Here is a 26,881-nt window from a genome sequence, read left to right as displayed (position 1 = left end):
TTGTATGTTGATTCTTTAGAGCATTCTGTGTATAAGATCATGTCATTTGTGAACATAGATAATTTTACCTCTTCCTTTTCAATTTGGATGCCTTTTATTTCTTTAGCCTAATTGCTCTGGCTAGAACTTTCAGTACTATGTTGAATAGAAGTGGCAAAAGTAGACATCCTTGTCTTGTTCTTGATCTTAGGGGGAAAGCTTTCTGTCTTTCACCATTGAATATGATGTTATCTGTGGGGGGTTTTTCAGATGTGATTTGTCATGTTGAGGAAATTCCCTTTAAACTAGAAATATTTCTAGTTTATTGGGTGTTTTTATCTTGAAATGGCATTGAATTTTGTCAAATGCTTTTTCTGCATCAATTGAGATGATCATGTGGTTTTTTTTCCTTCATTCTAGTAATGTGTAGTGTATTACATTCATTGATTTTCATATGTTGAACCATCTTTGCATTCTGGGAATAAATCTCACATGGTCGTGATGTATAATCCTCTTAATATGCTGCTGAATTCAGTTTGCTAGTATTTTGTTGGGGATTTTTTGCAGCTATTTTCATGGGGTATTCTGTAGTTTTCTTCTTTTGTAGTGTGTTTGCCTGGCTTTGTTATCAGGTTATTACGGGCCTTAGAGTGAGTTAGGAAGTGTTCCTTCCTCTTTAATCTTTTGGAGGAGTTTAAGAAGGGTTGGTGTTAATTATTCTTTAAATGTTTGGTCAACGTTTTCACAATATGAAGAAATGAATCGGGTATTCTTTGGAGCTGTCAGCAGTGTTTCAAGGAGCTAGAAAGATATCTCAAGGACTACAAGTTTCTATAAGCACAATCTGAAATTACCATTGTGTCAGCCAACTCACAAAAGTCCCCAGTGTCAGTTGGACTCTTAGCTTTGTTCCTGGGCTTCTTTCTTCTGATTTATATGCCGATTTACCTGGAATCACATGTTCTATACCCTCCAGTCTGGTTTAGAGGATTCAGTTGTAGAGATTGGGCACCCTCAGAAAGGGGACTTTTGACAATATGTCTTCAGTCTTTAAGCTACTTTGCACATAGTGTAATCCTTAAATCACTCCTGAAAACTAGGTGAGTGATCTCAAATTTAGTAATAAAAAAGCTTAATGCAGAAAAATTTTGCATAAGCACAAGAGATTTCTGGTTTTTGTGTTGTGTTCTGTTTTTTGTTTTGTTTTTACCCCTTTAGTGAGGCTGCATTGTGCACAAATTGGCTCCTTCTTTGTTTTCTCTCCTTTATCTGCCTAAGACAAGGGTATTAATTACTGTTCACAGAGACTACATACAGATTCTTCTCTTCTAAGGTAAAATAAGCATTCTTCTAGAATCTAAAAGGTTAGATCCTTTGTTTGAAGTTGTACAGCAAAGACCAAAAATAATTCCTTACCAGGCCAAAGGAGAAGGCTTTGTCTCATTGTATATTGGACTCTTTAACTGGGTATCTAAACGTGTCAGCCACTAACACAAAACTGACCAATAATGACTCTTCTTGAGTACAGTGACTTTCAACCATTTTTGACAGCTTCCCACAATAAGAAGTAAACTTTAGGGGCCTGCCCAGTGGCGTGGTGGTGAAGTTCTCGTGTTCTGCTTTGGCAGCCTGGGGTTCGCCGGTTCTGATCCTGGGCGCAGACCTACTCACCGCTCATCAAGCCATGTTGAGGCAGCGTCCCATATAGAAGAGCCACAACTCTACAACTATGATACACAACTATGTACTGGGGCCTTGGGGAGACAAAAAAAAAAAAAAAAAGAGGAAGATTGGCAACAGATGTTAGCGCAGGGCCAATCTTCCTCAAAAAAAAAAAAAAGTAAACTTTATAGCATGACCCCAGTATATAACAAACAAAAACATATATACAACTAACATGAAAGTCTCACAAACCAATTCTTAACATTTATTGAAGAAAATGCAGCCTGCTATCTTCTATTTTGTTCTTTTTTTTTTTTAAATATGATTGCAGCTTGCTAAATTGATTTTATAACCTGCTAATGGATGTGAACTTTAGTTTAAAAAATATTCCTCCATGACCCCCAAATTATTGTACATATGGTTTTCTGGGCTACTACCCTTAGACATTTTGATTCTGTGGTCTGAAGTAGAGTCCAGGAGTTTATATTTTTATTGAGTGCCCAGATAATTCTAATGTAGCCATAGACAAATACTTAGGAACTACTATAGATCTAATCTAATATTAAAACTAAATCTATCCCTGGGCCGGCCCGGTGGCTTAGTGGGTAAGTGAGTGTACTCCGCTACTGGTGGCCCGGGTTCAGATCCTGGGTGCACACCAAGGCACCGCTTCTCCGGCCATGCTGAGACCACGTCCCACATACAGTAACTAGAAGGATGTGCCACTATGACATACAACTATCTACTGGGAGCTTTGGGGGTAAAAAAAAAAAAAAAAAAAAGGAGGAGGATTGGCAATAGATGTTAGCTCAGAGCCAGTCTTCCTCAGCAAAAAGAGGAGGATTAGCATGGATGTTAGCTCAGGGCTGATCTTCCTCACACACACAAAAAAACACTAAATCTATCCCTTAAGGGCCGGCCCCGTGGCTTAGCGGTTAAGTGCGCGCGCTCCGCTGCTGGCGGCCTGGGTTCGGATCCCGGGCGTGCACCGATGCACCGCTTCTCCGGCCATGCTGAGGCCGTGTCCCACATACAGCAACTAGAAGGATGTGCAACTACGACATACAACTATCTACTGGGGCTTTGGGGAAAAAGAAAGAAATAAATAAAATTATAAATCTATCCCTTAAAATCACTGAAAACCATCATTGTAACTTTTTAAACTATTGCCCTTTCAATTTTAGAAAATAAATAAGCCATTACCTAAACTCTGTGGACTCCAATATTCATATTATCTAATAAAATGTTGGGAGCCATTTTGTGCAGTGATTGATAAAGGAAATTAAATTCCTCTTGATTATAGAAAAAAATAGGCTGGGCATATAGTAGATTGTTACCCTCTGGTTTGTTCCATTCAGTAGTGATGTTGTCTTCTTTGACACAGACCAGTTTATGTCTGACTTGGAACACCAGCCATCAGGTTCAGCAAAGAAATGGCCTAACCACAGTGAGCTCTCATGTCCAGCTCCTTTCTGGAGAATCTAGAGGGTGAGTGTTGATTGAAATGTGTCATTGTTTTGTGCCCAAGTCGGGTATTTGCATGCAGTGGCCGGATTTGCATGCGCTACAGAGGAGGGGGTATATACAGGCACCTTCTTCGTAAGCCCACTCATTATCTTTGGAGCTATACTTTGACTAAAAGACTCCGCTTTTTAACTCTAACCACACTCGGTCTCTCACAATTGTGCTTGTAATTTTAGTCTGGGTTTGAATAAAAGGCAAATGTTTAGGGCCAGCCCAGTAGTAGTGGTTAAGTGCGCACGCTCCACTTCCATGGCCCGGGTTTCACGGGTTCGGATCCCGGGCACACACCGATGCACGCTTGTCAAGCCATGCTGTGGCGGCATCCCATATAAAATAGAGGAAGAAGGGCACGGATGTTAGTCCAGGGCCAATCTTCCTCAGCAAAAAGAGGAGGATTGATATCAGATGTTATCTCGGGGCTAATCTTCCTCACCAAAAAAAAAAAAGTATAAAAAATAAAAAAGGCAAATGTTTAATCAGATTTGTTAAACCAAAGCAGAGAGAGGCCCTTCTATATGAATTCTGTGGCTTGGGTGGTGAGTAAATTTGGTTGCTGATCAGGTGTGTAAGCCTACTCATTTCTGGTCAAGTACTCTTAAGTTTTGATGTGAGGCAGTATGGAATGGAAATGAAGCAGGACATTTTATCCATTTGCCAGAGGCAACGTGGATCATTTACCCTTGAGCCTACCATGTAGGCCTGTGTTTGCACTCCTGGTAATTGGCTCCGTTTGAAAGGAATCTGTAGAAGTGGAGTCAGTGTTTGTAAGGGAGGGGGCTGGGCCTCAGGCCTGTCTAGCTTAGCAGCCCACCAGGAACACAGCCCTCCCTTACTGTCACACAGTTCCTTTCTTCAAAGCCTCTCAAAGCCACTTAAGAAAGTATGTGATAGAAATTATAAATATACAAATAGTAATTTTCAAAATGCCATTTGAATTTCATTTTAATGAATTTAGATTTGGAATCAGACTTAGAAATCATGTCCTAATCTTTATATTTAGGATACTGAAGCCTCCTGATTAGACAAGGCACCAAAATCCTGGCTTCTCCCAGAAGCTGGGCCTACCCTGGTCTCAAGTCATTCTTGTCTCTAATCCTGAAAGGAATAAAAGTGGCAGCTAAACTCCTGTGTATCTCTGAAACTCTCGGGAGAGTTATAACCAAAAGGATTTAAATGAATTTCATCATATTATAGTTGAGAAAATCAGTTGAAGAAAAATTAAGTAAATCGCCCTGGTCACATCACAGCTGAACCAAGATTAAAGCTTATTTCTTCCAGTGTTTACCCCATTGCTCTTCCCGTGTGTGAAGCAACAAGTTGGTCACTAGTGATCTTGGTAAGAAGTGTTTCTGTGGGATCAATGGATGACTAAGGAGTGAACAGGAGGTAAGAACATAGAAACAGCAGGCAGTTTAGATAACTCCTTTAAGATATTAATCAGTGAAAGAAAAAATTAGATGTAGAGGTGTATGTAGGGTCTGTGGTTTTTAATTGTGTGCTTGCTTGCTTATTTGATAGAGAGACTTATCCATATTTAAGCAATGATGAGAAGGATCCTGGAGGGGTGGTGGGTACATTGATTAAAGAGATGAAAGAGTGAAGAAAATTGATGGAGCAAGGTCTTGAAGAGGTAAGCATTATGGGGTCCATAGCACAGATGGTAGAATGAGTCATGTAGATTCATGGCTCTGGAGCTCAGGTTTGGTCCCTAGAGATCATAGATTTGGGAGTCAACAGTATATAGAAATGGACAAGATTATTCAGAGAAAATGTACAAAGTGAAAAAAAATAAGGAAACAGATGGAATCTTCTGATAATCCTAAAATTCTTCTGAATCCCACATCTTAACCCAAATTGAAAAGAAGAATCTTTTTCCTTTTTTTACATTTCAGTTTTTGCTGATACAAAAGGGTACATGCTGATACTTGAATATACTTTCAAGTACCTGTGTATTGTTTACTCAGCTGGAGATTTAATGTTTGTCTTTGTAGAATGTTTTGTTACAACTTTTTCTAGAGGAAAGATCTGTATGACACTGAGTATACCATCACATACATGAGAGGTTTCTTACAAAGAAAGGACCCTTAATAATAGAACTGTTCTCTCCTTCAATCACTTGTGGTGAAAAGAAGTGTCATAATTTTCCTTTACTGTTATTAAAAGCTAATGTTAAAAGTGAAGAATATCCTCTGATCATTGTGCATATATTTTCAATCTGTCCTGTGGCTGAAAGCTGTCTATATGTAGTTCAGGGTGAAATTTAAAATAACTTAGTTAAAAACTTGGCATGATAGAGCTTAAGTTGGTTATCTTGGTCTAAAAATACTTAAATATTCTTTCTGTGTTACCTTTATGGTGGTTAGTTTTATTTTTGTTAATAATAAAAGCTAGGTTACTAGAATGGAGATCCGAAAAGACAATGGCTTAACCACATTGGAAATTATTCTCATACCTCGTGGTAATTTAGAGATAAAGATTCCTTTCATTTTATTGTTCTTCTATCACCCTGGGTATTGTCAGAGCAGAGTCACCACTTTGACTAAGTCTTAGCCCAAAGCAAGGGGTGGGGGAAGGAGAGGAAGAGGTTATTGAGCAAGTGGTGAGGAAGATGCACACATCACTTTTGCTCACATTTTATTGTTGAAAACAAATTACATGGCCATACCTAGCTATAAAGGGGAAGCTGGGAAATGTACTCTGTAGCTGGGTAACTAGTTAAACTCAGTTACTAGAGAAGAATGAATTAGGACAGTTAGTAGTCTACCATAGATACCTTCTCAATTTTCAGGACCTTTTTTCTGTCTTTAGCTTGAAAAGAGAAAGTAATTAGATTTTGATAAATGCAAATTAATTCTTCAGCTCGTGCCATAAATAAGTGAATTCAGTATTTCATGCGTTTAGTTTAGATGGTGTTCTTATAACTTATAAAATAACCTAAAAGTAAATCTTAGCAAAACTGTGTGATAGAGTAAAGAACCATAAAGTAATACTAGATTTCTCATCCATTTAAAATCGTTTCTGTTCCTTTATTTTGAAACTTCTCTTGGATAAAAAAAGTTGTTTTTTTCTTACAGCAAATATTGGTGATGGCTCTGATTACTTTTGTTGTGGTGACACAGGCAATCCAGGTGTTGGAGTAGTGGGAGTCAAGGATGATGGCTGCCACAGCTGCGCCAAATGCCATGACCTACATAACCTGTTAGCACGGATGTTGAAGGCTGTTACTCTTGTTCTAGGCTTTTAATTCACTTTACTCTTTAAAGGGGAGAAGTGATAAAATTGTACAGTAGCAGCATAAACAACTCTTTATGCTCTTATCTTAAATTGGTGAAAAAAAATAAAGCCACCTCACATACTTTGTGGACTAGAGTTTAAATAAATTAATAAATTTATGCATATATACATTCAAAAGGAAGTGAAAAATGAAATTGCAAGCATTCGAATTTTTAAGAAATAACTTGTTTATCAAGATTGCTAGGGGCCGGCCCATGGCTTAGCGGTTAAGTGTGCGCGCTCCGCTACTGGTGGCCCGGGTTCGGAACCCGGCCACACACCGAGGCACCGCTTGTCCAGCCATGCTGAGGCCGCGTCCCACATACAGCAACTAGAAGGATTTGCAACTATGACATACAACTATCTACTGGGGCTTTGGGGAGAAAAAGGGGGAAAAAAGGAGGAGGATTGGCAATAGATGTTAGCTTAGGGCTGTTCTTCTTCAGCAAAAAGAGGATTGGCATGGATATTAGCTCAGGGCTGATCTTCCTCACAAAAAAAAAAGAAAAAAAAAACATTGCTAATGATTTACATATAAGTTACATCATAGATTTGTTTACCAGTAATAATTTTGACTTGCTCAAGTTGACACTCAAATTTTTCCCAGTTACAGTAGAAAGATATCTCAGGAATCCAGAGGTGGGAGCCCGAACTCAGCCCTCAGCCTAAGGGAGAAGTGAGGGGCAGAAGAGAGCAGTGGACTTTATACTACACTGTGCTCAAGTTATTGCTAAAGGACAGTGGAAGTACTGCTTTGTGGAACATAGTTTGTTGAGTCCTTTGTTGAAAGGACTGCTTTGTTGCAGTTCTGACTCCCTGTCCTAAAATTCATATTCAGTGTTCACCTGTAGTGATCATTTGAGCATAATTTTTGTTGTTGTTTTGCCAAGTCCCCAAATAATATTCAAGACTCAATTGGCAAATAATTTTATTCAGCACTCAGTATGTACCAAGCAGTAAGGATTCCGTGGAGAACAAAATAGACAAGGTCCCTGCCCTATTTATTGGAACTTAAATCTACTGACTAGTTATTATTTATTAATATTAATATTATGTATTAAAGTATTTTTGAGTATAGTCAGCTTGAGTGCTTCTTTGTGAAAAATCTTCTTGAGTTTATCATAGTCTTAAAGTCCTAAAGTGTCAAGAACCTTCCAGGTTGCTTCATCTAAGTGAAGCTAGGCACATCAAGCAAAAGAACAGCAGAACTTTGGAAAAGGGGAGCAGAAATAACACAGCCTCAATTAGGCTTTTGCTATAAACAACACCACGTGGCTACTTCAGAAAATGATGTGTTCATCCTTATCATCAAAGTATACTTGGTAAGTGGGTGGATAGTGCTAGATATAGACCCTCATCCTCAAGCAAATGTAAGCATTGACTTCCTCATGAAGACACAGGAAAACAATACATCATGTGGGTTTTTTTGACGATAAGGCACCATTTTAAATCACCTTGTAGTTTTAAAACTTGAACAACAGGCTGGCCCTGTGGCTTAGCGGTTGGGTGCGCGCGCTCCGCTACTGGCGGCCCAGGTTCGGATCCTGGGTGTGCATCGACGCACCACTTCTCTGGCCATGGTGGGGCCACGTCCCACATGTGGCAACTAGAAGGATGTGCAGCTATGACATACGGCTATCTACTGGGGCTTTGGGGAAAAAAAAAAGGAGGAGGATTGGCAGTAGATGTTGGGTCAGGGCTGATCTTCCTCACACACACAAAAAAATCTCAAACAATGGCTACAGGCGGCCTGGGTTCAGATCCCAGGCGCGCACCGACGCACCGCTTGTCCGGCCATGCTGAGGCGGTGTCCCACATACAGCAACTAGAAGGATGTGCAACTATGACATACAACTATCTACTGGGGCCTTGGGGGAAAAAAGGAGGAGGATTGGCAATAGATGTTTGCTCGGAGCCAGTCTTCCTCAGCAAAAAGAGGATTAGCATGGATGTTAGCTCAGGGCTGATCTTCACAAAAAAAAAAAAAAAAAAACTTGAAGAATGGCTACTGGCGGCCCAGGTTGGGATCCCAGGCACGCACCGATGCACCGCTTCTCCGGCCACGCTGAGGCCGCGTCCCACATACAGCAACTAGAAGGATGTGCAACTATGACATACAACTATCTACTGGGGCTTTGGGGGGAAAAAAAAAAAGGAGGATTGGCAATAGATGTTAGCTCAGAGCCGGTCTTCCTCAGCAAAAAGAGGAGGATTAGCATGGATGTTAGCTCAGGGCTGAACTTCCTCACAAAAATAAATAAATAAAATAAAGAAAAAGGTGGGTTTCATGGTAGCCTGAAATATCTCTTAAGTTGCCATCTTTGGAAAGCGATAAGTGATAGGAAAAGATGACTTGAATGTGAGCTGAGTACTTGCGTCTATATTTGGCTTTTTGCCACTGCTGTGAGACCTGTCTAAAATAGACACTGTCAAAATCAAAAACACATCCATGTGTTAGTCTTAATAACATTCTCTGGTCTCCTTCCTACCCCACCACCTATTGAACTTGCAATGTACTAGTTCCAAATAGCTTCCAAGTAATTGTATTGAATTAGGATTCATTTATTCAATCATCAGAAATTGATGTTTCCTCAGTAGTAAGATCTTTTCCCTTGGGAGCTCACAGCCTATTTGAAAGACAGATAATGATGATGCTTACTGATAATCTAATGTGATGAGTAATGTTATAGGCCATCCACAGAGATCATGGGCCATCCTTGTGCTGCCTTTTAACATGAGACTAGCCCATAGACCCACATATAGAATCCATACTGAAAACACTGTTCCTTGCTTGTTATGTGGCTTAGAGTAACAGAGGTGCCAAGGGCTGCCTTGTCTATTTATGTCCTCTTTATATTCTCACTTTATATACCATATAAGAGGTTTTTTTTTAATCTCCATTATACTTATGAGGAAACTGAAGAGAAAACATATTGTCATGCAAAGCATTCTCATAACTTTTCATTTACATAGAAACTATTCCAGTGAGTTATTTCTAGCAGTCAGGAGTAGATTTAGATTAATTCCATCCTTCTTTGCAAACCATCATGAATGGTCAATAAATCCTAGCCTGGCAAATTGACTTAACAAGCATCCTCTGTCTGACAAAGACCTTCATAAATCTGTACCAATGACCTTCAAAACTTGGTCTCAATTAGTGATTATTAGCTCCCCAGCACTGATTAATCTTCACTCTTTTGTAACTAGATTCCTTTAGCTTCTAGTCCCTACTACTTTACTATTCTATATTAAATACTAACTACAGTTAAGCCAAATCTTCATCCTTCATTTCTTTGCCCTTCTGAGTACTGCCACTTGAAAATTTGTCTGTTGACATAAAACCACAGACTTCTTCAGTTGAAAGAGATCTTAATAGTTTAACACCATCATTGTATAGAAAAGGAAATGAAGTCTTAGATGTGTGAGATAATTTGTCCAAGGACACACATGGAGTTAGTGTCAGAGCCTGCATTCAAACCAAACCTAATTTCTAGGCCACTCCTCTGCTTACATATTTGCTTTCCCAGGTCCTATCTTCTTATTAGAGCACAGTGTTACCTCCACTCGTTTTCAGCCTTCTGCTCTCTGGTTGAACTGTAAAACTTCTCCCATGCTTCCAGGTCTCTAGTATGAAGATGCCTAAATGTCTTCTAGTCTCTTGCCACAGGATTTTTCCATTTGGATGTTCTAATGTCCAATTCCAATTTCAGACCTAATACCACCTTCCTTTAAATTCCTCCTCAGCTTATTTCCAGTAGTGACAGCACCATTCTTCCTAGACTCAACACCTTGGTGGTGGTGGTGAATCAGTCCTTCTTACCTCTCTCTCTCTTCTTACTATCACCACCCTCACTCTCCATCCCCTGCTATCACCACATTTGTCCAGGTACTTTTCATTTTGTTTGTCTAAATTATTTCTGTGCTCTACTCTTTTGGCCTCCAAGAAGTGACAGATATTTTGAAGCTGATGCCACCATTAAGCAAATTATGTGAACTGTCAAAGCCTCAGTTATCCAATCTGTAAAGTGGGGTAATAGTAGTGATCTTAAAATGTTGTAAAAATTAATTGAAATAAGATATAAAAGTTCAGTTGTAAAGTCTAACCCATAGATGCTCAATAAATATTTGTGGAATGAATAAATATTAGTTCCTTCTCCTTATAGCCATAATGAGTATATGAGTTTGAAGGACTTTCTTTCTTAACCACCTAAAAGATTCTTAACTGTAAAAGATGTTAATACTCAAAGATTTTTTTAAAGTGATTGTTAGTGTCTCCTTTGCTATGATCCCATCAGATTTTAAGTATAGAATTTTTTTTGTCTTGGTATATTTTTGTTTATAACAGCTGCATTGAGATATAATTCATTACTATAAAATTCACTCTTGAAAATATACAATTCATTGGTTTTTAGTATATTCACAGAGTTTTGCTACCATCACCACTATCCAATTTTAAAACATTTTCATTACTCCAAAAAGAAATCTCATCCCTGTTAATAGTCATTCGCCATTTCTTCATCCCCATAACTCCTGGCAACCACCTGTCTATTTTCTGTTTGTATGGATTGGCCTGTTCTGGCCAATTTATACAAGTGGAATCAAACAATATATGACCTTTTTTGTTTGGCTTCTTTCACTCAGCATAATGTTTCAAGGTTCATCCTTGTTGTATTGTGTATTAGAACTTCATTCCTTTTTAAGGCTGAATAAATACTCCATTGTATGGATAGACTACATTTTGTTTATCCATTCATCACTTGGTAGACAGTGGGGTTGTTTCTACTTTGGGGCTATTATGAATAATGCTGCTATGAACATTCAAGTACAAGTTCTTATGTGGATATGTTTCCAGTTCTCTTGAGTATATACCTAGGAGTAGAATTAGTATAGAATCTTTAGTTGATAAAGCAGACTTTTCATTTTAGAGCAGAGTTCTCATGGTGAGAGAACTAAAGGTTCTTATTTGGGGAATTTGTGGTGTTTCCTTCAGTATTAGTTCCTTAAGATGGAAATTCTTTGCACTGGACCTCACAGAACACTATGCTCCCTGAGGTGCTTGGCACATCACAGAAACCAACAGAAGAGCAAGAGCCTTTTCTTTTTTTTTTTTTTTTAATTTTTATTTATTTATTTTTCCCCCAAAGCCCCAGTAGATAGTTGTATGTCATAGCTGCACATCCTTCTAGTTGCTGTGTGTGGGACGCGGCCTCAGCATGGCCGGAGAAGCAGTGCATCCGTGCGCACCCGGGATCCGAACCTGGGCCGCCAGTTAGCGGAGCGCACGCAATTAACCGCTAAGCCACGGGGCTGGCCCAAAGAGCCTTTTCTTAAAGGATCAGAAACAATACAAATGCCCCACATAATAAAAGATGCTTGTATTAGCATGGGGTAACAAAATAACCCCCAAATGTCAATGGTTTACTCTTATTAAAGCATTTATTTTCATTCACTTTATATACAAGTTACACTGCAAGAATCAGAGAGGGAAAACTCTCCTCAAGGGATGCAAATTAAGGAAAAGTTAGATTAAGGTGAACACATTTCAAAAATATCCTGTCTTGGGCCGGCCCTGTGGCTTAGCGGTTAAGTGCACACGCTCTGCTGCTGGCGGCCCCGGTTCGGATCCCGGGCACGCATCGACGCACCGCTTCTCCGGCCCTGCTGAGGCCATGTCCCACATACAGCAGCTAGAAGGATGTGCAGCTATGACATACAACTATCTACTGGGGCTTTGGGGGAATAAATAAATTATAAAAAATATATACATGTATCCTGTCTTTTGCTAGAACATGAGCCTGTACAGTGAGGGTAAGAATGTTTCTCTGTTCTCTCAGCCATCCCCCTTCCCAACCCAAACTGAAATGAAAGGGAGATAAAGAGAGGTCTGGAACAGCTTATGGAATGACTTATCCGTTCAGCTCAGGAGCAGGCTTCAAGCACTGCCTTTACCTTTATAGAAAGCCATGAAAAGGGAACAGATGTCTTTGAAGTAGAGCTCAGCATTGAGCATCATATGGTCAGTCATGCAGAGGTCACTAATCCCTCTCCCTTTTCTTGTTTTTCAGTGAACGAGATAATTGGGAGAGACATGTCCCAGATTTCTGTTTCCCAAGCAACAGGAGCGAGCAGGCAGGCTCCCCTCCCGGGTCCCGATTCCCTGGATTTAGCAAGATCCGACGGGCTCTGACAGTGCTCACTGCAGCCTTGTGTCCACCACCATGTACTTCTCAGCATGTTTCTATCCTTGGACCTTGGGTTTCCAACTCTGTGGCCTTCAGGACTGGCGCCAGGAGTTGGGATCACTGTGTGCGGGGAAAGGAGCATTCCTCCACCTCAGGCCTTGGGTAGATTTTGTAAAAGAATAGGAGCAGCATAGGCTTTTTGAGCTTTGGGGAAATGAGCTTTGTGTTTTATATTTAAATGGGATATGTTTATATGATGGGTGCTTTGAGTGTGAATGCAGCAGGCTCTCCTCCATTTTAGAGGTGCTGCCTTTGCAGGTGACCTGGTTGCTTAGCTAGGATTGGTGATTTGTACTGCTTTGTGGTCATCTGAAGGACCCTTTAGCTTTTATGATATTTTTAAAATAGGAACTTTTGATAAAACCTTCCAGAGGCAAACATAAAAGAAAAAAAAAAATTCTCCTAAGCCCACACCTATGCCTCAGAAACTCAGCATGTGTCCTGAAGCCTTTCATAGATTTATAGGAAATAAAGCCAAATGTAGCTCATACTTCTTTATAAAAGTAAACAGATAAAATAAGAAGAGACCATTCCAATCATTGAAGTGTTGGAATATAAAACGACATTCCAGAGCATAGCCTTTTTGTAACTTTCTAGGTAATCTTCCTGCAATCTCTCCATACTGACTCTGTTGAAATTGCTTTTTTCCCTCGGGGCCTTGGGTAAGATAGCTACAAGTAAGGTGACTTTGAAAGGTGGGGTTTTTAGCTTGGTAGCTTTCATTTCCTGCTGTCCTACAAACAAGTAGGCTGTGGAGTGCTCTCCCCTTTTTTGTCCTCTGGTCCCAGACCTTTTCCAAGTGGGAGCATCTGCGTTTGGCTGCTCTGTAATCTGGGAAACCACAGTCTCATGATCGCTTAGGCAAATTTGCTGGTTCTGACTTGTCTCTAGAGGACAGGCTGTGTCAGAAGCTAAGCATAAATGAGCTATGCTTCAGGAGAGGAGCAGAGAAAACGCAGGACTCCAGATGGGAAGCTTTTAAGATTCACACTGGCATGGAAAGCGTATTCCTCATTCTGTTTACAGCCTAAAATGATTCTGGCCTACCCTATCCCCTTTGCATGGCCTCAAAACCAGCCTTTTCCCAGAAAGGCTGTCAGGCAAATCCAGAAATGAGGTAGCATCATACACCTGACCCTCCACACCAAAGATGCCCTGGTGCTGCTGCTGGTGAGGCTGGCGCCCAAGGCAGGAGCCAGCAAGAAACTTCAGCCTGCTGTCTACCAAAGGAGGTGCCCAAATTGGGTGCTTTTTTCCAAAACCCGCTCTTACCCCTCCTCTTAATGGGATTGGTTACCTGTTCCAAGGCCTGGGCCTATTTCAAAGCCCCTGAAGTTTGCAGTATGTATTCAAATGAAATGATGTACTTTCATTTATTCAGGAAGCAAATTTTTTGAGTGCCTACATGTGAGACAGTGTGCTGGGCTGGTCAAAGGCTTAATGCTGTTATTCCAGGGGATTGTGGGTCCTAGATGCCAGCATTCTCTAGTGAGGCCTGGGTGGAAGAAGCCAGCTCATTGCCCATCACCTCTAACCAACAGGAGCTGTTGACCCAGGATGAGAAAGTATCGTCTTTTTTTTCTTTAAACCATGGTGTTTTAGATTTCTCTTCTAAAACTAGTTAGAGAAAAACTAGTTAGAGAAAAATATCCTTCAGCAAATCACTCTGGTCCCTCTTGGAGCTGGGTGTTTTCATCTTTTCTTTGAAAGTGAATTTTGTGTCACAGAGTGTAGATAGTGAGATTTGCTTCAGGGCCTGTGGTTGGAAGCCCACAGCTTCCCTTGGAGGAGTTGTGGGAGGCTGGCCCCTGAGATAAAGTTCCAGAGAGCTGGCCAGACTTGCCTCCACCCTCTTGTCCCTGGTGTAGCTGCCTCACATGAGGTTCTTGCAAGACTTCCCCTTGCAAGACCCTTTGGGGGTTGCTCTGCTGCCCTCAAAAATAAAAACCTCTATGATCCAGAGTTGCTATGCACCAGATTTTGATGCCTTTTAAATACCTTGATGCCTGTAGCACTAGAAATGCTTTCTTATTTAAAATAAAAGTTAAATTTTAAAATAGAGCATTGTATACTATGTAAGCAGTTTTGTATCAGCTTTGTAAAAGTCAGTTATGTTTTGGCTTTGTAGGTAAAGACTTAAATTTTTATGCAACACAGGGGTGTTAAAGCACACATCCAACAGCAACTAGAAGGATGTGCAACTATGACATACAACTATCTACTGGGGCTTTGGGGAGAAAAAGGGGGAAAAAAAGGAGGAGGATTGGCAATAGATGTTAGCTCAGGGCCAGTCTTCCTCAGCAAAAAGAGGAGGATTGGCATAGATGTTAGCTCAGGGCTGATCTTCCTCACACACACACACAAAAAGCACATCCATTGGACTATGCAAATTGATTTCTAGTAGCAGCACTGAGCAACGGGGCATGTGCTAGCACCCACCCCTTCCGCCTCCAACCTGTACTGGATCTTGGGTTGAGGAATGGGATGAACAGCCTTTTGCTTACTGGAGATGCACAGAGAAACATGACTGAAAACAGCTTTAAAAGTCACAGATGTCTTCAGGTTCATATGTGGTGCTGCTGCCTGGGGTGCAACCCACCCCCACCCAGGGGTAGCCACCATCACCAGAGCTCTGCTGAGTCTGGCTGTGAAGCTCTGTTTTTGATATTCATAACAGATGTTCATCTTTAAGGCTCAGAAGGGCTCAAGTTGAAACCTTGTATTTTATAAAACGGATGTTCAGTTAAGGAACTGGTTCTCAGTTATGTTTACAGCACTTGGGATTGTGTTTGCTTGTACATTTTGTATTTTAAAACCTTTTAGAGGAGGACAGTGCTCCTTACACGAATACAAAGGGAAGAGCCAGCAATTCAGGCTCCTCAGTTACAGTGCTGAAATAATAAATGGTGACAGGTCAACAGTCTTCTTGAAATCTGCCTGAGTTTTCCTCCGTCTGGGGCTGGTGTGGAGCCCCTCACTTGGGGGGGGGCCAAAGCCAAGGGCACTTTGGCTTTTAAAAAGTCTACTTGGTTAGGAACCTTTGTTTATTTTACAGAGGAGAAGGTAGAATTCCAAATTCCTTCCGAAGCTTCAGTTCTGCACCCTCTAATGGGTGCAAAGGACATTCCATAGTGTCTGCTGAGTTCAGGACAATTGGCCTGCCCAAGGTGTGCATAAAAAGTAGGCATCAAGTCCCCTTTTAAAATTCAAGCCTGAGTTTTTGTGTGAGGGCCTCCTGCCCCCTAGTGTCCTCTGGGGAACTGCAGTACAGTCCATCAAAAACAGCCTGTGATTTTGCCATCTGATATTCCTTGTGCCAAACTGGAGAGGGGCTAGCTCCCCTGGCACAACGTGGCCTCTGAGGTCCAAGTATCCTGGGGGCTGAGACCAGTGCTCTCTGCCTCCTTGCCCCCCACCAGAAGGGACAGGGGAAGGTAGAACATTGGGATCTTTACTCAGAAGCTCCCAAGAGTCATACATTGAAGGCATCAGGGCTTATATTTTTAAAAAGAAAGCAAGCCTGCTGTGGATGTCAGCCCCACACAATCTGTGGGCATGGGCCATAGCCAGAACAAGACCAAAGGCTCTCTGGGTGCTACTCAGGAGGCCCAGATCAGGCCATCAGGAGCAGGGTAGTGCCATTCTAGCCCCCGCCCTGCATGCAGGGTCCAGCCATCATCTTTGGGGTGAACAGGCAGAGCAATAAGTGAGGGATGGAGCTGGGGCTTGAGCTCCTCTGGGTGCCTTCTGAGAGCTCTGACAAGCCAGAAAGAAGCCACCAGGTTGAGAGCGCTGGTTCTCTGGACGCAGGAGACATGTTAGCTGAGGACATCAGCCAGCTCTTACCTCCTGGCTTCCTCACCTACAAACACACCCACTCTTTGGGGGCCTGTAGCACAGTGCGAGGCGGGTCACCAACAGGCATCAGACTGGTGTAGTCATCAGGGGCTAGCTGCAGAAGGGACAGAGATTTAGGGCAGGGAGCTCCAGGCTCAGCCAGGTCCCCAAGCCCTCCAGCCACACCTCACCTGGTAGGCTTGGAAGACGCTGAGCAGATCCTTCATACCAGTTGTATATGGGACACCCTGCATACGGACCAGAGCTCCCGGCTGGGACAACACTGAGGTGGGAGCAGAGGCCAGGGCAGCAGGGGGTGTGGTGAGGTAGCCCACAGTGGTGGGAGAAACGGGGGGGCTACGGTGGAAGAGGCAGGGGTTCAGTAGTGCAGTCTCATCCATGGCCTAGACCAAGACCTGCCTCCCTCTTCCCTTGCCTCTGCTTTGTACTTAGTTCACTTCCTGCTCTCTAAAACCCCTGCCTCTACAGTCATCTCCATTCTAGTTTATAGATGGCATCAGCCAGCCCACACCTGTCGTCTATTCAGAATAAAGTCCAAGCTCCAGCAGACCTTGGGTTATCTGGCTCAGGAAGGGGATCATGACCCTCCTCCAAACCAGGACAAGGGGCAAGACTGTAGAGTTCTCTTAGCAGCAGGGTACCTGGGGTAGTAAGCTGTGTAGTTCATGTAGAGTTGAGTGGCTGGCCCTGGGTAATAGGCAACGGGGGTGGGGGCAGCAGGCACCCTGGCAGCAGGGAGCAGTGCTGAAGAGGGATACAGAGCTGCTGTCTCGGTGGGAATGAGTGTTGGGGTGGCCTGGAAGGTGGCGTAGGCAGGTGGTGAGAGACCTAGAGGCAGAGGTAGAGAGTGCATCTGCATTGCCATCTGATGGTAGCGAGAGCGCAGCATTGCCCTGGGTGGGGCAGCCAGAAGGGTGGCCCCCACATGCCTCCTTCCCGAGCCCCTGGGACACTCACAAGGCAGCTTGCAGGGTGGAGGGGACATGCCACTGCGGCCCAAGGTGCCGCCCATCAGCACACGGCTCATCTCCTCCGTGGAGCAGGGGACCACCTCCACGTAGCGTTCTTTCATGACTTTCTTATGGCAACGCTGAGCAGCAGCTAGGGCCCGCTCTGCTGATGTCATCTGGATGAAGGCATCGCCTGATGGCCGGCCCTGTGTACACTGTCTTGTAAGCAGTCGATCGTGTGCAAGAGTGCCTTACTCCCAACCACACACCTCTCCCTAACTATGTGTGTCCCCCTGCTGGCAACAGCCTCACCTGCTGGTTGAGCACCATGTGCACACCCTGGGGCCGGATGTCAGCTGCTGCCTCCCCGAGAAAGCTTAGGATGTCTTCAATGGTGGCTGTATAGGGCAGGCCTCGAAGGCGTACACAGTCTCTCCCGGTCCCAGCTGCCAGTGGGAAGGGGATGGGCAGCAGTGGAGCAGTCACTGTGGGAAGGAGTGGGCTGGATGCATAGCGGTTCAGGACCTAGTAAGGAAGGCAGCAACAGGCTGGTCATGCCAAGTAGGGCAGGGCCACAGGGTATGGAAGGGGCACCCTAGAGAAGCACATAGGGGAGTGGAGAAGCCCTGGCTGCTCACCTGCTGCACCTCAGCTGCAGTACTCCGGAAGAGTTCAATGTATCGCTTACCCAGCATGCCCTTGTGCCTGCGCAGTGCAGCCTGTGCCAGTTCCTCACAGGCAAAGAGGGCAAAGGCATCACCAGTGGGCCGGCCGTCAGGGTGGCGCACAAAGAGCAGCCCATCGGCACCCTCAGTCACTGGGCACTCTGGCCCCAGGAAGCCTAGCACGTCTGCTGGCCCAGCAGAGAAGGGCAGTCCCCGCAACCGCAGGATCACTTGGTCTTCCCGTGACAGGAAACGAGCCACTTCTAGTGATGTGCCTTGGTGGAGGGGATGGGAGTCAGCATGGAAATCACCTACTGACTTAATTTGTGCCCTTCCAAATACCCACCCACACCTGACACACAGGGGAGCAGAAAAGCAAGGGGCAGTGGGAAGTGGGACACAGACCAAGAACCAGGAGGAGGTATGTGTGGTTGGGAGCACACTCACCCCCTGCGATCTTTACAAACTCTTCTCCTGTTGCTTTATATACCTGTGGGTACAGTATATACCGTGGGTCTCAGGCCTGGCCGGCCTCAGCTCTGCCCTGCTCCACTCCCAGCCCAAAGCCCCACCTCAATATAGCGGACACCCATGTGGTGCTTGTGTCTCTGCAGCGCTAGGTCCCGCTGCTCGCTGTCCACAAAGCGGATGAGGGCCTCACCATTTCTGCGGCCCTGGGCGTTGAGGCAGAGTGCTACACCACCCCTGCGGAGCCAGTGCTGCGTTAGTGCCTTTTGGGTAGGCCTGCCCTCCTGGGCCCACCCATCCTGCCATATTCACCTGGCAATGTTGAGACCTTTGAAAAAGCGAGCCACATCCTGATCTGATGACTGCCAGGGCAGCCCACGAGCCCGAACCACAGTCTCACTGTCCACCACGTCTGCCTTGCTGCTGTGGGGGCAGAGCAGAGGGTCAGAGTTGTCCAGCTGTTGTCACCCCCACCCCTGCCCCCAACTCACCAAGGCCCTGTCTCGTATTTCTGCTTTACCACCTCAGGCTTCGAAAACAATTGACCTGAGAGGAGATGGCATTGGGGTCAGCAGGGTCTGGTGGAGGGGGGTCTCCCCACCAAGCTCTGCAAAAAGAGGACAGTTGAGGGGGATAAGGAGGTGACAAAGGGGCTTCCACTTTGTGGTCTCTCAGAGAAGGTAACAAGTGGGAAAGGGAAGTTTGAGGAAATAACAGGCATTCACTCTGCCCTGAGAGCAGGTGACAGGTAGTGAGGGGAACCTTACCACTGGGCCCTTCAGTCAGGTGGAGGATGACAGCTACCATTGTCTTCACTTCCCAGACCCCAAAATCATCCTCTGTGGCATCTGTCTCCAGCCCCAAGTCTATGAGCAGAGAAATAGCAATGAGGAAATCCCAGCATGAGAGGCCCTGGGGCAACCAGCATCAGCGCTACTCCTGGTCCCATCTAGGCCCAAGTTCCCTACACAGACACATGGAGAATCCCAGCAAACACATTTGTTTTGGCCCAGCTCATGTATGCCCTTAGAGATCCCCAGCCCAGACATATGTTGACATATCTCCACATTCCAAACGCACCCCGGCACAGACACAGAGACGTGCACTCAAGGACTCAGCAGATAATGTAAACTTGCAGTGTGTTCACATAACCCACCAGCATGTGCATACTCAGACACATACAGCCTACAGCCGCCCTTCCACCCTAACCCTGCTGGGTCACAGATACCCTGTGCCATGGTGGCCACAGTGAGGTCCCTGGCAGGGTGGGCACTCGGGTGCTGCACATGGAACTCTCTGCGGAGGTCGTAGAAGGAGAAGAAGGTGTCGGGGAGCACCAGGTTCTGGGGGCACACGGGAGAGAGGATGAATGGACGGAACTGAACTGCCCTGCCCACCTCCACAACAATGGGGGTCCTGGGAACCCTACCCCCTGTTGTGCCCTCAGTGGCATACCTTCCTGGAGGCCTCAGGGTGCAGGACCTGTCGCAGCAGCTGCTGCCCATCAGTGCAGAGCACGTAGGGGCCCCCGCCCAGCAGAGCCACATCCCCACTCACCAGCTGTGAGAACTGGGGATAGAGAGTGGGGAGAGAGCAGACTCATAGCTGGGTGGACAGGAGGAGGGAGCGCTCAGGCTGCAAAGCTGGTTCAGCCAGATGTTCAGCCCTACCATGCCTGGGGAGGAGGTAGCCACGCCTGTTGCGCCTGGCTCCATGTCCCCCTTCGCCCCCAGTTCACTGTCACCTTCTCCAGGCCAAATGGAGGCAGTCATATATCACCCAAGGCCCCATCACACACACTGGAGAAGTCTGGAGTGGGGCCAGAGCAAACACCTGGTGGAGAGGGACAAGCAGGTGGGAAGGGGCGGGGCAAAGCAGGTTAAACCTGTCCCTGACCAGGCACCACCCTCAGACAAGTTGGGGAGGCCCAGTCCTGCCTGAGGCCCAGCCAGCTCATGGTCAACGGCAGCCCCGCCTCCAGGTCTGACCAACCGAGGAGCAGAGAAACTCCAAGGACAGAACTCCACACCTGGACACCAGAAGCAGCATGAGCTTTGACCCACACTCTATCGACCAGCTGGCACTGAGCTGTTTGCTCATGGAGGGGGTGGCACTCCTGAAGCTGCCCAGCCCCTCCCCCAGCCTCCATCTGTGATGGAGAACAGATATAAACACTAAGCATAGGCCCAGGAACCTACCACCCACAACTTTACAATCTGAGGCTGGCGGAGCAAGGCAACCCAGCTCTCCTTCAGCACACTCCCCAACTGGTGCCTAGCCTGGGAACCCTTCTGGAACAGACTCAGGTTCAACATCTTTGTGCCTCCGTTTCCTCATCAGGAATCACCAGAGTTGTTGGAAAATGAAAGAATTTGTGCGTTTAAAGCACTTAACACTCATTACACTCAAGAGGCAGGCACAGGGTGAGCGCAGTAATGCAGATAAGAAAAAGAAAACAGCAATGGGAACCGCCTCCCACTTCAGCCAGGGCCAGGAGGCACCCTAGGCCTTTGCACTCAGGAGGCAGGTAGCCTCCAGGCGGGGTCCGGACAGCGCCCACGCCTGGACAGCCGGCCGGGACAGGCCTAGGCGAGCAGCTTACACCTGGCGGCGTCTGCCTCTGGGGCAGACACCGCCCTACGCCCCCGCTCCAGCGTCTCCCAGGCGGGTGGGTGGCCAAGGACGCAGGCAGCAGGGACCATGACTTATTGCCAAGTCCAGGCCCCTCGGCCCTTTCGGCTTCCGGCTGCTGTTCTGGGAGACCTGGCGGGTCAGGTTCTCAGAAGCGTCAGCCTCGCTCTCTCGCCGGCCGGGTACTCTGGGAGGGGTCTCGCAGGCTCCATGCCCACCCCCTCAGTAGAAGTGGATCCCTGGAAAGGTTGAAAAATAAGACGCCCCCAGGAATGGTCGGCACAGACGGACACACGCACACGCGGGAGTCGCTGAAAGTTTCAAACAACAGGAACCCGTCCTACTGCCCGGGCCAGTTGGTCGCGGCGCGGCAGGCCTGCCTTCTGTCTCCTCTCCCGCCAGGAAATATCCCAGCGGCTCGGCCGTGCCTCCACTCACCCCGGCCCCGGCGCTCACCTGCTGCAGCACCTTGTCCAGTGGCTCGGCCCGCGCCAGACTGTCGGTGCTCAGGCCGCTCGCCTCGCGGCACTGCGAGCTCAGTGCAGCCGCCTCGGCGCGAACCAGTGATTTGTGCAACGTCCCCACCTGCGAGTGGCGGGGAAAACCTATCGACCACTGCGCCCCTCGGATCCTGAAGTTCCCTGGGGACCCCACCGCCCCCTTTCCACCCTACCTGGCGGCTCCGCGGCTCCACCACTTGCCAGACTAGGAGGATTAAGTCGGTCTCGTCGGAGCCCAGGTCCGGCCCCAGCGCACCAGCCGTGGCCCCGAACAGTACGACCAGGGGTCCAGGCCCGGGGACGGGGGCGGCGGCGGAGTCTGAGGCGGGGTTCGGGCCCGGGGGCGGTGGCTGGGGTGGCGGCGGAGTCATGGCCGCAGAGGAAGGGGGCGCTCGGCCAGATACACGCGGACGGACGAGGTGCACGCACGCACCGACCGACGGCAGACGCGGATCAGGTTGGGCGGGACACCGTGTGTCGGGGGCGGCACCTGCGGCCCGGCTGGCGCAGTGGGCGCTGCTGAGACCCGCCCTCTCTGGGCGAGTTACCTGTCGGTTCCGTCGGTCACGTGACCGAGGGCGGCCCCGGGAACCGTGGGGGAGGGCCGCTAGAACCTAGCCTGGGACGCGCGCGCTCACACGCCCTGCCTGGGCGCGCGCTCAGGGCAGGGATTCCCACTCCCCAGCCGGCCCAGTCTGACTTCGAAGGCGACCCCATTCCTCCCCGACCCCCCACCATGAGGCCTCCGCCAAGGAAAGTGCAAAACTATGGGCCTTCTCCAGTCCCTAAGGGTCACATGAGACTTGTGAAAATAACCAAGAGGCCGTCTAGGGTCTGTGGGGGTCACGACGGCCGATCTGGGGCTGAAAGAAGTCACTAAGGGTCAAAGGGAGCGGTGAGCGTTACCGGGTATCACCCAGAGGCCTGTGGGGGAATCACCAGAGGTCGACTGGGGGAGGGGAGGGCGGCGGGGATCACCAGAGTCGTGGGGCCGGATCTGGGAGGTGTCACCATAAGTCACAGGGCAGGGCTTGTCCACACATGTGCGAAAACCGGGCCTTAGCCTGGCTCCAGGGAGTGCCCGCGGTGCCAAAGCGCGGTCGTTGTGGGCCGGAGGTGCTCAGCCCTAGGTGCGGGAGAAGGAAGACGCGCCCCCGCTCCCGCAAGTCCCGAGAGGGGCACTCCTAAACAGGGCTGAGCCGGATAGTCAGGGACTGAAGCGTCATCCCTACCCCACGTGGGGCTCCCGCCTGTTTTCGTCGCACTCCCCCCTTGATGACGCGCCCGTTGCCTGAAGATGTGAGCGCACTGGTGGGTGCGGGCTAGCGGCGAATGTGTACATGTGCGCGTGCAGACTACAGATCCTCCACCTCTTCTCCATCAGGGACCAGCAACTCAACTCGGACAGTCCGCGTGGAAGGCTGTCAGCACCCTTCCGCCCCGTCGAACTTGGTGAGGCTCCTTTACCGCGCGTTTCCAGGCTTCCCGAACTTCTCCAAATTCTCCCATTTATGTGACTGACAAACCAAATAAGAATCTGGCGGGAAGAAGAGACTCCAGCCCGGCGGGAGCAGACATGGGCTTGCCAAGCCGCAGCCGAAACTGAGGCGGGAGCCGCACCTCGCGATTTCGGAAAAGCTGGGCGCTGCATCCGGACCTTCGGACAATGGAGAGAGCGAAACAGTCCGGGGTGAAGGGGGCGCCGCCGAAGCCTTGTCCACTGAACCCACAGTGTAGCACGTTCCTACTTGACGGATAAAGAGACCGAGGCGTCTGGGATGGAAGTGACTCGCGCTAGGACACGGCGGCCGGGAAGGAGTGGGAGGTAGGTAGGCCTTCCAGCAGCTTCGGGCTACGAGCCCGGCCCGTACACCCTTTGGGGGTGTAGGCGGGTGTCAGCGCCCGGCAGCCCCTCTCGGGACCGCCCACCTGGGCGCCTGCCCACTTGTCCCCACCCCCCGGAAGCGCTAAGCCAATTAGGCCCGGGAGGAGGGGGAAACGTCGCTCTTCGGGCCCCGCCCCCTCCAGATAAGCTTGGAATGTCAACTATTTGTTCGCGGGGCGGGGCGCAACGACGAGGTAAGGCCCTTCCCCCACCCACTTTGGAGCGCGCTTGCGCTAGGCGGAGTCCAGCCTTCCTCCGGGCCACGCCCTTGCAGCCACCTCCTTTCCCTCCCGCACCTCCTGGCTCTTCCAAAACTCCCCTGGTGTGCATCGCTCCCTGTCGGGCTCGTGTCTGCGCTCCTGCTTCTACAGGACAGAACCCCGGCGTCCCTGCCAGGCCATCCGGGCGTCACTTGATCTCGGTCTCACCCTTCCTTGCGCCCCCATCCATTCAACCTCTAGACTTTCGCCCTAGGCCCTTCCCTATTCCTTCAGCGCAGGTCTCCACGCCGGTCCTCCGGGAAGCCTCCCTCTTGAGGTGACCTCTCCAGTGTGGCACATCTGGCCGTCCTGAGCACATTCCCACTGGAGACCTGTTCATGTGTGTCCAGTTCCCTGCTGAGTAGTGAATCCGAGGCAAGGGGCTGGCAGAGTGGGGGGCAGCTCCCCCAAACCCTCCCCCGCGTCCGGCCGCCCCACCCGCATGACAATTCCCGACTCTTGGACTCTTCTTGAAAAACTGAATTCGTTAAAATAACGTTAGGGCCCCTGCTTTGCTGAGCTCCCTTACTCATCTTCAGATGGGTCCTCCCAGATCACCCATTAATACTAAACCACCCGGACTCCCGTCCCCCCAACCGGCTCTCGTATCTCCTTTCCCCCAGCAACCAACTTTTAACACAGTTAATAAGTCATTTATTGTCTCCCTACTACACCCCCAGCCACCCACGAGAGCATCAGATCCACTAGGACAGGCTTATCCCCAAAGCCTGGCAGGTAGTAGTTGCTTAAGACTTAATGAATGAATGGTTATCTAAGCGCTTACTTCGTCTACCTACCGGTATTCCAGCAATAGTAACCTTCCCTGGGGCCACAGGGCCCTTGCACTCGAGTTTCATCTGCGCCCTTTCCTCCCCTCTCAACCCACCCTTGCCCTAGTTACCCCCTGCTCTCCCTCCAGGTTTTCCCCTCTCAAGGCATCTCCCTCCGTAGCAGGGGTCCCCACTGTAGTTTGAGATTTCTGTATTTCACCGATAAATGTCTCCCACCCCCACCCCCACCCCTACTAGGGTTCACGAATGATGAATGAATGAACTGGAGATAAAGTGCGCGAGTGGGCTGAGCGAGGCTCCAACGGCCCAACCGGATGCCTTTCCCAAACCGTACTCCAGGTATTTGGGAGAAAGGAACTTGTTCTTGAGAGCCAGGCCGCAAGCTCCGGGAACCCCACCCTCACCTCGGCCCTTGGAGGCCTGCCACGGAGGCAGCCGGCGCTCCAGCTGAAGGTGCGTGAGGGTACCAGCAGATACAGGGTGAGGATCCTCACGTGGAGCAGGGAGTGCGGCTGTTCTCGTGGACCTCCAGGCCTCTAGGAGTGGTGTAAAAGGGCCCTTCTCCCTCCCTCTGGGGTCAGAAATTATCCCGTTGTAGGAGGAGATTCGATGCTGGGTGCCTGCTGGGGTCCACCGGAGAGATCCACACTCGCCTGCCCAGGCCTATCCCCACGCTTAGCGGCCGAGCGGCTCCAGCTAGGCCAGCTGTTACCCCTCCTTATCTCCTGGGCCTCCAGAGCAGCAAGCGCCCCGGGCTCCCCCCGGGTTCCGATCTCCGCGCCTCTGCGGAATCGCCGCTGAGTACCCACCAGAGGGCGCACTGACTCTGTCTCCTGAACCAGGTGTTGGGGGACAGGGTGGAGGAGCGTGCACTGGAGAGCTCGACCGTCCTGGGCAACGCTCCAGGACAGACGTGAAGGCGGAAGGCCCTTGACACCTCCCCCCCCCACCGGCTTGAGAATCTTCCAGGCTCCTTGCTCCCTGGACATAGGCCAAGTTTTTTTTTTTTGCAGGGAAAGATTCATAGGCCAAGTTTTTTGTTTTTTGTTTAAATTTTTTGTTTATTGCAGTAACATTGGTTTATAACATTGTATAAATTTCAGGTGTACATCATTATACTTCTATTTCTGCATAGATTACATCATGTTCACCACCCAAATACTAATTACAACCCATCACCACACACATGTGCCGAATTACCCCTTTCACCCTCCTCCCTCCCCTCTTCCCCTCTGGTAACCACCAATCCAATCTCTATGTGTTTGTTTATTGTTGTTATTATCTACTACTTAATGAAGGAAATCATACGGTATTTGACCTTCTCCCTCTGACTTATTTCACTTTGCATAATACCCTCAATGTCCATCCATGTTGTCACAAATGGCTGGATTTCATCGTTTCTTATGGCTGAGTAGTATTCCATTGTGTATATATACCACATCTCCTTTATCCATTCGTCCCTTGATGGGCACTTAAGGTTGGTTTTCAGCGCCCTCATCCTGTCTGTTCCACTCTCACCCACCATGTGCTCCAGACACACTGCTGTGATTCTTCAGGTCTCCAGGCTGCTGCATATGCTAAGCACCCTGCCTGGAGCACCCAACTACCTACTCATCCTTTTGTTTTCCTAGCAAACTCCTACTTATCCTTCGAGACCCATCTCTAATAATTCTTCCACCAGGCAGCCTTCCCTGATGCCTAGGCCAGGTTAGATGCCCTGTTTGTTCTTGGCCCCTTTGCCCCCAAGGCTCTGTCATGATTAGGGCAGTGGTTGGCCTCTCGTGACTCCAGAGAGGCTCTGGTAGCAGAATAGGAGCCTACTGAGCCATGAGCTTTAGGGAGAATCAGTTGGCTTCCAAATGGGCTCAGCTCGGCTGCTAAACCAGCTCAGAAGCCCTGGTCCTGGTTGGGTTGCCCCAAGCCCAGCCACCCACCTGGTCCAGGTAGGGGAGCTTGGAGCTTGGGCGAGGGAGAGGGAATGCAAAGGGCCCGGTAACACAGGAGGGGCAAAGGCTGTTGGCTGGATTCTCACCAAGGAAGAGGAAGATACCACAACTGGCCTGGCTCCTCAGTTTCTGGGTTTATTTCCTCCTCCAGCCTTTGCCCAGAATGTTGCCCTCCACAGGAACACCCTCCTTCTTTCCCAGAACTCACATCCAGCCCTGTGGACCTCTCAGTCCCTTATCTTCTTCT

At 48.1% G+C, this 26,881-nt stretch overlaps 2 protein-coding genes and 1 long non-coding RNA gene across 9 annotated transcripts in view; 2 read left to right on the top strand and 1 right to left on the bottom strand.

The window, feature by feature from the left end:
• The window catches only part of NFATC3 (nuclear factor of activated T cells 3), a 123,963-nt gene extending 111,186 nt beyond the window's left edge, over positions 1–12,777 (top strand). For 4 of the 6 annotated variants that reach the window (XM_087420043.1, XM_004431756.3, XM_087420039.1 and 1 more), the window contains one exon: positions 12,504–12,777. In XM_087420043.1, coding sequence (XP_087276169.1) covers positions 12,504–12,625 — 122 coding nt within the window. In that variant the 3' untranslated portion in view covers positions 12,626–12,777. Of the gene's footprint in view, positions 1–3,025; positions 3,130–12,503 lie in introns of all 6 variants that reach the window. The other 2 variants (XM_004431757.3, XM_087420040.1) reach the window with 1 other exon arrangement.
• A 2,607-nt stretch (positions 12,778–15,384) lies between these two features.
• ESRP2 (epithelial splicing regulatory protein 2) lies at positions 15,385–22,293 on the bottom strand. 2 transcript variants are annotated; one of them, XM_004431759.3, is made up of 15 exons: positions 21,926–22,293; positions 21,709–21,837; positions 20,077–20,190; positions 19,850–19,964; positions 19,389–19,487; positions 19,113–19,167; positions 18,934–19,044; positions 18,726–18,858; positions 18,601–18,643; positions 18,127–18,428; positions 17,801–18,013; positions 17,496–17,694; positions 17,180–17,366; positions 16,709–16,874; positions 15,385–16,632 (listed from the first exon to the last, which is right to left on the bottom strand). In XM_004431759.3, the coding sequence occupies exons 1-15, from the start codon at positions 22,121–22,123 to the stop codon at positions 16,543–16,545; spliced, it is 2,154 nt and encodes a 717-aa protein (XP_004431816.1). In that variant the 5' UTR covers positions 22,124–22,293; the 3' UTR covers positions 15,385–16,542. The 2 variants fall into 2 exon arrangements, with proteins under 2 accessions (XP_004431816.1, XP_014643988.1); XM_014788502.2 differs by having other exon boundaries at positions 18,934–19,041.
• A 130-nt stretch (positions 22,294–22,423) lies between these two features.
• LOC147913113 (uncharacterized) lies at positions 22,424–26,000 on the top strand. The gene is made up of 2 exons (XR_015549157.1): positions 22,424–23,577; positions 24,926–26,000. It is a non-coding gene; the product is annotated as an uncharacterized LOC147913113 (long non-coding RNA).
• The last annotated feature ends 881 nt before the right edge of the window (positions 26,001–26,881 follow it).

Source organism: Ceratotherium simum, chromosome 30 (genome assembly GCF_057802395.1).
Source record: "Ceratotherium simum simum isolate JZ-2026a chromosome 30, ASM5780239v1, whole genome shotgun sequence".
Lineage (NCBI taxonomy): Eukaryota > Metazoa > Chordata > Mammalia > Perissodactyla > Rhinocerotidae > Ceratotherium > Ceratotherium simum.
This window is presented reverse-complemented; position numbering and strand designations above follow the sequence as displayed.

Excerpts from the sequence above, each read along its gene's own strand:
- ESRP2 (XM_004431759.3), bottom strand. The coding sequence starts at position 22,123 with ATGACTCCGCCGCCACCCCAGCCACCGCCCCCGGGCCCGAACCCCGCC. Across the intron at positions 17,695-17,800 it reads ACATGGTGCTCAACCAGCAG|GGCCGGCCATCAGGCGATGC; the intron begins GTGAGGCTGTTG and ends CAGTGTACACAG. Across the intron at positions 17,367-17,495 it reads TCCACCCTGCAAGCTGCCTT|GTCTCTCACCACCTGCCTAC; the intron begins GTGAGTGTCCCA and ends CTCTGCCTCTAG.